The sequence below is a fragment of the Grampus griseus genome (genome assembly GCF_964374135.1).
Source record: "Grampus griseus genome assembly, chromosome: 17".
In the NCBI taxonomy this organism is placed as follows: Eukaryota; Metazoa; Chordata; class Mammalia; order Artiodactyla; family Delphinidae; genus Grampus; species Grampus griseus.
Genome location: NC_139011.1, coordinates 63,767,845 through 63,780,116, shown reverse-complemented (window position 1 = coordinate 63,780,116; position 12,272 = coordinate 63,767,845). Strand labels below are relative to the sequence as shown.

The following is a 12,272-nucleotide window of genomic DNA, read 5'->3' as shown; positions in this document are numbered from 1 at the left end:
TGAACAGCGACCGGAGACTGCACACATTCCCCACTGCATAAACCATACTGAGTAAAATGGAATTACAGGTTTTTAATAACAAGCTATTAAATGGAAAAAAAGTCACAATTTTAGAAAGGATGTTAAATCTAATGCATGTGAACCACATCTGAAGTTCTGAGTCTGCATTAGAAGAAGTCCTCATGTGTCTGTGAATTTCCAAATATCCCCCACCAGTGTGGCTCAAATTCAGGAGCAGGTGAGATGGGAGAAAGAACTCTGCTCAGGATCCCTATGATTTTGGAGGTAAGTTCGCACATCCCACATCCAACCTAAAATTTTAAGCAAGCCAACCTCTGGGTAACCTTTGGGTACTAAAAAATCTAAACTGAAAGCCACCAACAGTAACAATATAAAGGATGGATATTAGCTAACTGTTTCTAACGTGAAATTCATGGTAATCATACCTGAGGGCTTCCAAAGCCTTCAGGCTCAATACTGTATGACCTCACAGTATTGAGATCTTACCACAATGAAGGCATACTAATGTGTTCAGACTAGTGCTCTGGAAGTGATGAGAAAGTCAGACACCTAATATGGTGTATCAAGCTAGGTGAAAATACAATATACACAGAATGAGCAATACAAAACAGGCTATAATTATAAAGCCAATCTACAATATAGATACCAAGGTTTCTACAGGGACAATATGAGGGGATGTTTTCTCTGATTAAAATTGTCAGTAGATGACAATATTTAAAGGGCAACTATAAAAACTGAACATACAAGCAGAGAGTTTAATAAACTAAATCAAATATCTAATTATGAACAATATATATGACATAGGTAGTCTAGCATAAATGAATGATAAATATTTGACAAAAGTGACTGGGGATAAGAATTTTAGCACAGTTTTCAATTCAGTTCTCCCCTTTTAGTCATCTAATATGTATCAGCAGCATGAATATTGATAGCTTTCCCAAATCAGGGAGAATCAGACCACGAGCAAAAGGATGAGGACACTATGAATATAAGTTCTGGATCTCTGCAACGAGGGAATTTGAAGCAACACAACAAAAGGGTTCGTGTTAAAGGGGCATGAATAGGAGGGGGAATAGGAGTGAGGGGAAAGTGATTACTCTTTTGCCCCAGTGTTTCTAAAGCTTTATGATCAAGGCAAGTATATTTTTAGCATCTTTAAAGTAAGTCCAACATATTGCCACCTTCCACAACCTCCACTGCTACCCTTCTGGTACAAATCACCATCACCTCTCAGCCGGATCACTGCAATAGGGGTACCCTTGTGCCTCCAGAAGTCAATGTGCCACATAACAGCCAAGTTTCTCCTTTTAACTTTAAGCAGGAGCATGTCGTTCCTCTGCTCAGCATCTTCAAGGGCTTCCTACCTCACTGAGGGTAAAAGTCAAAACTCTTACAATGGGCTATAAATGTCCTATCCAATTTCTGATGGACCTTCCAGCCCCAATTCTCTCTCTGACCTAGGCCCTACTCTCCTCTTCTTGATTATACAACACTCCAGGGACCCACCTGGCATGCTCCAGATTCAGGACCATTGCATTTTCTCTTCACCTGCCCTTTCTCTCACCCCTTTGATGTGGCTTATGCACTCACCTCTTTCAGATCTCTGCCCCAATGTCACCTTCTCATGAAATCTTTCCTGATCACTCTACCCAATGCTGCAACACCCTGACTCCTCTTTTCTACGTTTTTTCACCATCTTCCATACTTTATATATTTTGCTTTTTGTTTACTGTCCTTCTCTTTCTACAAGAATGCAAACTCCACATAAGGAGGGTTTTTGGAGGGCCACTTTGTTCACCACAGAATTGCCAGCACCTAGGAAAGTGTTTGTCTTATGATACATGCTCAGTAAATACTTACAGAATGAATGAATAAATGTCTATCTCTCCAAATACTAAACAGATTATCGGCTTTTTAAAGTCAGGCCCAATTCCTTTTTAATTTCTGTGCTCTCTGCCATCTCTAAAGTACACAGTTCATGCTCAATACATGTTAAATTAACCAACCATTTACCTGTATCCTAGCATAAGGAAACAGAATACACTATATAGAAAGAATTTTATTTTCTGTATGGCTGTTGGTAAGTGCACATTACTAGAAAACAGTGATGAAAAGGTACTTCATCTCTCCTCCCATTTTAACTGAGAAAGTTTTTTGTTCCTGTTATTGTTTCTTTTAAAGCAAATGATTGGGCCAAACACCGTGTTTTACATAGGTAGCCTTTTCACTGTAAAGTGAGATACATGTGAAATTAATTATAACTAGTAGAAGACAATAACACAGCCTATAAATTTTATGTATAGTCTTACAGATCTCATTTACAGGCAAAGATCTCACTGACACAAAAGTAATAATTTCACAATGAGATGTTTATTCTACGGATATGTCCTCAAATTCTACTCTTGTAAGTAGTGGTAAATTTAGTACTGCTTATTGCATAGGAAAATGAAAGACTAATTACCTAACAAGAGCCAATGCTTCCACATCTGAACAAATAAAATCTTTGGGGAATGGGGAATTTTACTGCCCTTATCCAGAGCAATGCAATGGACCTTTGGAAAGTTTTAGTTATCAGAAAAATCTTGAAATCTATATGTACATCAAGCTTTGATTACTGGACATGTTATAATTATTTTATAATCATACAGATGATGTGATTAATAGAATTTTAAAATAATTTAAAAGTATTACTGGACTCAGAGTGGTCTGTTATTTTCTCAATCATGGATATTAGAATATTTTATATATATATAAATATAAATATAAATTAACTGATGTTAAAAGGGAATCCTCATATTCCAAAAGATTGGGAACAACCGCCCTAGGGTTTCCACATCATTCTACGTGTAATCTTTCACTTTCAGAGATAACATTACTTAATGGTTACATTAACGAAGTATGACGCAAGTATTACTACACAGTAGAAGGCATGGAGGTAATGTGTGGCTAAAATGCTTCAGGTCAGACTCAACCATAAAGGGACTGGACTGCTAAGCTTGATTTGACTCCACAGGAAATAAGAACCATCACAGGATTTACCAAGAAGGGTGGGGATGGTGGTGATGGATGTATGTGTGAAAACCAATGAGGTAACTGCACCTTCAAATAAACCTAACAGCACTGCGAAAGGACGGCTAGGAGTGGAAACAACTAGAGGCTATTTTGTAATAGTCCAGATAAAAGCTGAACACTTGGACCACACAGCGCTGACGATAAGGTAAGAAAAATGGTGGACTGCCTTAAGTCTGTGAAAGGATCTGAAAAACTGCATTTAAGAGTGAGGGAAAGGAAATAAATTTAACATGAGAAGATAGGTGGACAGAAACCCAAGAAAAAATTCTTTTTTTATTTTATTTTGTTATTAGAAAAAACTGAGTTTAGCTGTGTTAAATTTGGACATCTGGAGGTGTTCAAGTAGAGATGTCCAACAAGGGTGTGAAATTAAACCTCAGAAAGAGATTGTACACAGAGTTGGAGATCTGGGAGTCAGTGGCTTAAGATGGTTAAAGACTTTAAAAAGTGAGAAGAAAAAGGGAGCGCTGAATAAAGAACCTGGAGGACGGGACTTCCCTGGTGGTCCGGTGGTTAAGAATCCGCCTTCCAACGCAGGGGACACGGGTTCGATCCCTGGTTGGGAACTAAGATCCCACATGCTGTGGGGCAACTAAGTCCACGTGCCGCAGCTACTGAGTCCACACTCGTCACAACTAGAGAGAAGGCCACATGCTGCAACGAAGAGCCCACATGCCACAACTAAGACCCGACGTAGCCAAAGATAAATAATTAATTAATTTTTAAAATAATAATAATGTCAAAAAAAAAAGAACCTGGAGGACACCAAAATCAGACCAGCAAGCAGGAGTAAAACCAGGGAAGGAGGATAAAAGGAATATGAGATAAGATGATAGAATTTATTACAATGGTTCTTACGGAAAAATTAAAGATGGAATTCAACTGATGGTTAAGTTTGATATTTGATTTAGAATTAAAAACTGAGAGTTTAGAGAACACTTTTCACTTGGTTTCATGTTTACAGAAATATTATTTCCCTCTGATGAAAAATTTGTGAGTTCCCAGAGTAAGCCTTCTCCAATAGTCCCCTAGGCAAAGTTTCTGAGCTGGTGAGTGTATTCTTCCCTCACATACCTTCAACGAACTTAGGTTGAAGGTGACAAGTGGATACCTCACTGGTTCAAGCAATAACAGTAAGATGATGCTGATAAGCTGAAAGCCAACAACAGAAAATGAAGATCATTTTCTGGAAAGAAGGAATACATCTGCTTTGGTTTTTGATTACAGTCTACACATGGTTATTATAGAAGCCTAGAGGTCATGACAATACATACGTCTTTGCCTTATTTTTATGATAAAGATAAAAAGGAGCCCCCAACCTCTTAATTTTCTGCTCACATGGAAACTTTAGAACTCAAGGAGTCCGTTTCCATTTAATTCTATGCCTTAAAACAATCATCTCTTTATTTATAGCACAATACAATAACTGACTTCCATCTATACTCTTACATGGCTAAGAGAATTGATTAAGCTGTTTGGTATATTCTATTTAAAGTAGCAATGAAATATGATTTTCCTCAAAAATAGCGTATTTTAGCACCTCACATGTTGAATTTCAAGTTATTTGGGAAATTTCACTATCCACAACACCTCATTACCTAGCAATGCTACACAGAGTTGGGCACCTGTCTTATCATTTTGCTACTAGTAATTCATTACCCATCTTACCAAGCCAGAAATCTGGAATTCATCCTAGAGTCTCCTTTTCTCTAACCTCCAAGGATTAATCATTCACCACAGTTAAGCAGCTCTCAAAATTTTTTCTCTACCCCCATTATCCCTTGTCCAAGTTTTAAGACATTAACTGAATTGACTCTGCCTCAAATTATAATGATCAGATTTGGGGCTGAGGTCTAGATATTTAACATCTTGTAATAATATATTCTGCCCGTGCAATACTAAAAGGCTGCAAAGACAGCATGCCAATGCGAAATCAAAGACGTGCTCCTTCCCAAAAAGCACCTGCCTCTTAACGATGTCATTCTATCATCATCTTATCTAGGAAGACGTGCCTCCAGTTATTCCAAATGCTAAGTTCTCCCACAACCCATGGGCCTGTGTTAGATTTCCATCCCTTTTTTCTGCTTAACATGAATGGATAAGAAACAGTCTTAAGTTTTCAGAAGCACAAAAGCAGCAAAGCCCTAATCTCAATAAGGTAGAATGTTCATAAGATCTTGATTATATTATAAATAAGATAAAGGAACAAATCTATTCACATAATTATAATGAATTTCTTTTATAAGTTTTTACTTAGTCAAAAATCGCTTATTTAGCATTTTGCTATAATCCAAAAATACAATAAAAATTTAAAAAGCAAAACATTTTGTTACCTGAGGAGAGTCAAAAGGATATCGACTACTAAACTTAAATAGAAGTTGAAATTTTTCCCCTTCATATAAGGTACCTGGTGCACCTTCCATATCTACAATCCACCTAGAATAGAAAAAAAAAAAAATTAAACTTCAGTTATAAAGGATTGGGGTGAGAAGGAGAAAAGAGAACACCGAGTATTCCTCTATGCCAGGCACTGGGACGAGAGTCATTTGTGTATAACAACACACTTCGTCCTCCCAACAATTCCAGGAGTAGGTATTTATACCCCTGGCCCTGTTTCCTTCTCTGACACTCCAGTTAAAGAGCCAGATCACGGTGAGACAGCTAACAAAGGACAGAGCCAAATTTTAACCCAGGTCCGGAAAAAACAACAAAATAAAACCCAGCTTGGGTGTGCTGACACCAAAGCCTGCACTCTTCCTACTCAATTTATGCTACCTTATTTTTTCAGACTATCTTTACAATTACGGAAAAGATTTTATACATAACATCAAACTAATCAATTGCCTTTCTGATATCAATTATTTTAGAAGCTAAGAGAGAAATCAGTATCAGCAATGACTACAGAGGAGTGTAGCTATCAGACCGATTTTCTCATCGGCATTCTAGAGAAGGCTAAACAGGAAAAAGGGAGCTAACTTGACATCGGTACACTTACTCTGATAGCTAGTTAAGGCTCTAGAAGGCCTTTCTTTGTCTCTCATTATGTTTCAATTGTTTAATAAAACCCCAAATAGATTTCTATGGCATCTATGTAAGCTTACTTTGTTTTCATATATAACAATCATGAATATAAATCTGTTTATAATTATATTCTTATAACAAGAACTATCTTTTGTTCTTTAAAAAAAAAAAAGTGCGGGTAGAGGAATAGAGATTATTACGACAAAGATGATGGGGCAGAATTCAGAAGCAAAATGAGTTCCTAATTATATCCATGCCACTTATAATTATTGTATACCTGGTCAATTCCTGTAATCTTATACTTTTCAGGCATAAAAACTTATTATTTTAAATACAGGGAAACAAAAGGAAGATTGAGGATATACTGTTGGGGTTCTGTTGAGCACCTCACATATTATGGACTTAGAAATATGTAAAATAATAAATGTGCCTACTCTCTGAAAGCGATCAGGCTGGAACACATATAAACCCTTAAGAACATGGCCATTCATTTTCACAATGCACGCTAAATACCTTATATGATAATAAAAGATGCAACCACAGACCCAAGAGGCAATATTTTACAGTAAAATTAGACAGATCTGTCCCTTAATTAGCTGTGGGGCCCTGAGTAAGTTGTTTTACCTCTCCTGTTTTAACTACTGCAACTGTAAAATAGGTATTTTTAAAAATTAACTGCTAGAGTTAAAAAAAAAGTCACCTCGAAGTGTTGTTGGAAAGATACATCACGTTACATATGCAAAAAACCTAGTACATTCCTGACATCAGAACCAGTACACAGTAAATAAAATATAATGCAAAAGCTGCATTAAAAAAACAAAAACAAAAAACCTTTTCTCTTTAAAACTAGGTCCTTCCTCCTAATCAAACGTACAAGCTTTTGCACAGCACAGGAAACCATCAACAAAATGAAAAGACAACCTACAAACTGGGAGAAAATATTTGCAAACAATGCGATGGACGAGGACTTAATTTCCAAAATATACAAACAGCTTATACAACTAAATATCAAAAAAACAAACAACCCAATCAAAAAATAAGCAGAAGACCTAAACAGACATTTCTCCAAAGAAGACATACAGATGGCCAACAGGCACATGAAAAGATGCTCCAAATCGCCAATTATTAGAGGAATACAAATCAAAATTACAATGAGGTATCACCTCACACAAGTCAGAATGGCCATCATCAAAAAGTCTACAAATAATAAATGCTGGAGAGGGTGTGGAGAAAAGGGAACTCTGCTACACTGTTGGTGGGAATGTAAATTGGTGCAGCCGCTAAGGAAAACAGTATGGAGGTTCCTTAAAAAACTAAAAATAGAATTACCATATGATCCAGAAATCTCACTCCTGGGCATATACCCAGACCAAACTATAATTCAAACTATAGTTCATATTTATGAACTATATATGTTCATAGCACTGTTCACAACAGCCAAACATGGAAACAACCTAAATGTCCATTGACAGATGAATGGATAAAGATGTGGTACATATACACAATGGAATACTACTGAGCCATAAAAAACAACGAAATGAGGCCATTTGCAGCAACATGGATGCAACTAGAGATTATCATACTAAGTAAGTCAGAAAGAGAAAGACAAATACCATATGGTATCACTTACATGTGGAATGTAAACTATGGCACAAATGAACCTATCTACAAAACAGAAACAGACTCATAGAGAACAGACTTGTGGTTGCCAAGGGGGAAGGGGGAGAGAGAGGGATGGACTGGGAGTTTGGGGTTGGTAGATGCAAACTATTACATTTAGAATGGATAAACAACAAGGTCCTAATGTATAGCACAGGGAACTACATTCAATATCTTGTGATAAACCATAATGGAAAAGAATATAAAAAAAAGAATGTATATCTGTGTATAACTGAGTCACTCTGCTGTACAGCAGAGATAGGTACAAAATTGTAAATCTACTATACTTCAAAATATATATATATATAAAAAACCAAAACAAAAAGATGTACATATATACAATGGAATATTACTCAGCTACGAAGAAGAATGAAATATTGCCATTTGCAGCAACATGGATGGACCTAAAAATTATCATAGTAAGTGAAGTAAGTCAGACAGAGAAAGACAAATATTATATGATACTTCTCATATGTGGAAACTAAAAAAATAATACAAATCAACTTACTTACGAAACAGAAACAGACTCACAGACATAAGAAACAAACTTATGGTTACCTAAGGGGAAAGGGGAGGGGAAGGGATAAATTAGGAGTATGGGATTAATAGATACACACCACTATATATCAAATAGATAAACAACAAGGATTTACTGTGTATAATAGCACAGGGACCTATATTCAGTATCTTATAAACTATAATGTAAAAGAATCTGAAGCTGTACACCTGAAACTAACACAACATTGTAAATCAACTAAAGTTAAATTTAAAACAAACAAACAGGGACTTCCCTGGTGGTCCAGTGGTTAGGACTCCATGCTTCCACTGCAGGGGGCACAGGTTCGATCCCTGGTCAGGGAAGTAAGATCCCGCATGCCACATGGTGCAGCCAAAAAACAAACCAACAACAACAAAAAAACCCCACCACCAACCAAAAAAAACCCCCACCAAACTAGGTCCTTCCTAGCCATGAACATTCCTTTTTAGCCCCACCGCCCACTCCCACCTACTATGCTGGGACAGTCCAAGAAAAAATCACAGGACTTCTCGGTGCCCTTTCGTTCTGTTTATAAGGCAATTCTTAGGACACATAATATACCATAAATTGACATGTGACCTATCCAAGCATAGCTCTTAAGGTCTTAAAGACACCTTGCAATATATGGGAGAGATAGGTCAAAGAAGGCATACGTCTCAACATCATGCAGGATAATTTAAAACAACATTTTCCTAATTTAAAAAGTAACATATGTTCACTACAGAAAATTTACATAAGCATAAATAAAACAAAAATCACCCAAAGATAATCACTGTTAAAGTTTTTAGGGTACATTTCATTCTAGTCATTTTGCAGTTTCTATATCAATGGACTCCAAGTCCAGTAGAGCTGCATTAGGTGTACACTTACATTACATTACATTCAAATCATCAATGTTCACAATTCCAGTCACAAGCACACACGCCCCAGAGTAAGGATGATGAGAGAAGTCTCACTTCTTAACCTCCTGTGAATACCCATTGTTCTGTGATTCTAATGTTTAAAACAGGTATTTTTCACATTCATGGCTCCTAATCAAAGAAACAGCCATCTATGCCTCTCTGAAGGAAGAACTAGCTTTGTTGGATATATTAATACAGGATATATACCAATACAGCCTCTCTCAAGGGATGTTCAAAGGCAATTATGACTACACAAAATTTCTGCCTTACACGATATGACGGCTGTGGACTGTAACTCAAGGGGTGCCATTTTACTCTACTACACTGAGAAACCATTTCCCAACTTAATTAGTTCTAAGCCAATCTTTCTGTATCTCTGTTTCTTCCTTAGGACAGCGTATAGGTTATTAGGTCAAAGGATATGATACGCATTATTTTTTAAGGTCTACATGCTACCAAACTGTCTTCCAAAAAGCTTAACGTGCTTTCATCATCTTCGTTTACCCATATACCCCATCCCATATAATCCCACTTAAACAACAATTTTTTTTTTCTTTATTTTGGCCACACTGCACGGCTTGCAGGAGTTTAGTTCCCAGACCAGGGACTGAACCTGGGATGTGGTGGTGAGAGTGCCGAGTCCTAACCACTGGACTGTCAGGGAATTCCCCAAGTAATAAATAATTTTTTCAAAATAGGTCAGTAGTTACATCAAAACATTGCTTTTTTGCCCTATCTCTGATTGCTCTGATGTCTATCTTTTGCTTCAGCTTCTGCCGTGGCCTGATTAAAGAAACTAAAGAACTGAATAGGAAAAAGTATATATACAATAGTATTTTAAAATCAGTGTTTATTTCCTGTTAACTATATGCATCTCTTTCAACTAGATTAATATTTGGTTTGGATTTTCCTGGTGGTGCAGTGGTTAAGAATCCACCTGCTAATGCAGGAGACACGGGTTCAAGCCCTGGTCCAGGAAGATCCCACATGCCACGGAGCAACTAAGCCCCGTGCATCACAACTACTCAGCCCACAAGCCACAAGTACTGAAGCCTGCATGTCTGGAGCCCATGCTCTGCAACAAAGATAAGCCACCGCAATGAGAAGCCCGCGCACCGCAACGTAGAGTAGCCCCCACTCACCACAACTAGAGAAAGCCCGCGTGCAGCAACGGAGACCCAATGCAGCCAAAAATAAAATAAATAAACTTATTAAAAAAAATTTTTTGATTTGTAGTTCATCCACTTTGGAGATAATGCTTCAGTGGAAGGGGAGTCCTAAACACTAGACTGCCAGGGAATTCCCAAGATCTAATTTTTATAAGTCTATTTTCATATCCTGGAAGATAGTCCAAAGATAATAAAACTTTTCTGGTTCATTTACAGTAAATTATTTTAAAAGAAAAATTCTTGCCTGACAAACATCTCTAAGTGACAGGTTTATTCTGTAGCAAAGATGCTGTTTATTTTGGTAGTTACACTTTCGGCTGCATTGGGTCTTCACTGCTGCGTGAGCAGGGCTACTCTTTGTTGTGGAGCACAGGCTCTAGGCACTCGGGCTTCAGTAGTTGTGGCACGTGGTTTCAGTAGTTGTGGCGCATGGGCTTACTTGCTCCTCGGTATGTGAGATCTTCCCGGACCAGGGCTCGAACCCGTGTCCCCTGCACTGGCAGGCAGATTCTTAACCACGGCACCACCAGGGAAGTCCCAGTAGTTATAATTTGTGGTAGAAATATCTATACAAATATTTCAATTTTAAAAATGTAAGATGGTCCTTTAACTTTTTATAAATGATTGTGTTGTGTAGTTCCTCCCCACCCCCCAAAAAATAAAGGTTGAAAGTGGAAACGATTGGTACCTACTTCCTTGAAAACTATAGGGCTAGCTCTTATAGGATATTCTGAGGCAGGTTAACAAAGGTAAAGAGGAAAAAGATGAAAATGGAGTATAATCCACCTGTTTAATGATATAGAACAAAAAACAGTCACTTGTTTAATCATATAGAACAAATGCTTTACACTCTAAATGTGTGCTCCATTTTAAATCCTGTTTGAGATAAATGAAAAGTCAATTGAGAGCCATGAAAAGACATGGAAGAACCTTAAATGAATATTACTAAGTGAAAGAAGCCAGTCTGAAAAGGTTACACACTGTGTGATTCTAACTATATGACACTCTGGAAAAGGGAAAACTATGGAGACAGTAAAAAGATCAGTGGTTGCCAGGCGTTGCTGGGAGGGGACAAAAGGATGAATAGATGAACCACAGAGGATTTTTAGGGCAGTGAAAGTGCTGTGTGACACCATGATGATGATACATGTCGCTATACATTTGTCCAAATCCATAGAATGTATCAAGAGTGAACTGTAATGTAAACTACAGACTTTGAGTGATTATGACATGTCGGTGTAGGGTCATCAGTTCTAACAAATGTGCCACTCTGGTGGGGGATGCTGATAAATTAGAGAGGCTATGGCATGTGTGGGAGCAGAGGGTCCATGGGAAATCTCTGTACCTTCCACTCATTTGGCAGTGAATCTAAAACTGCTCAGTCAACTGAGAACCCAGCAACGTTTCAAAGAGATCGTTATAGAGCTAGATACTCTATAGTATCTATAATATGTAGTAATACACACTACATTTTCTTTTTTTTCTTTTTTCTTTTTTTGGCTGTGCTGTACAGCATGGGGGATCTTAGTTCCCAGACCAGGGATCGAACCCATGCCCCCTGCAGTGGAAGCATGGAATTCTAACCACTGGACCACCAGGGAAGTCCCCCATACTACATTTTCAAACATCAGTATATCCATTCAAACATCAACATACCCTTTCTTCATATTCCTGTTCTTAAAGCTTGGCTCCTGTCTTAAGTACTGACTCAAATGTCAAAGTCAAAGGTAACCAAAATCGTTTCTTCTGAAAATAAATATGTCCCTGTTGTGAGAGCTTTGGTCACTTTTGCTCTTTGGACCCAGAATATCAATAAATATTTGAATTGTTCAGTTTGTCCTACAAGTTGGTCTATAGTAAACTTTTTCTTGTTGGCTTCTACTCCTTTTA

The 12,272-nt window shown here is 37.5% G+C and overlaps 1 protein-coding gene across 1 annotated transcript in view; it reads right to left on the bottom strand.

The window, feature by feature from the left end:
- Positions 1-12,272, bottom strand: part of UBE2W (ubiquitin conjugating enzyme E2 W) — a 75,814-nt gene that overhangs the window by 21,727 nt on the left and 41,815 nt on the right. Inside the window, exon 3 of the mRNA XM_082674833.1 lies at positions 5,427-5,529. Coding sequence (XP_082530959.1) covers positions 5,427-5,529 — 103 coding nt within the window. The remainder of the gene's footprint in view (positions 1-5,426; positions 5,530-12,272) is intronic.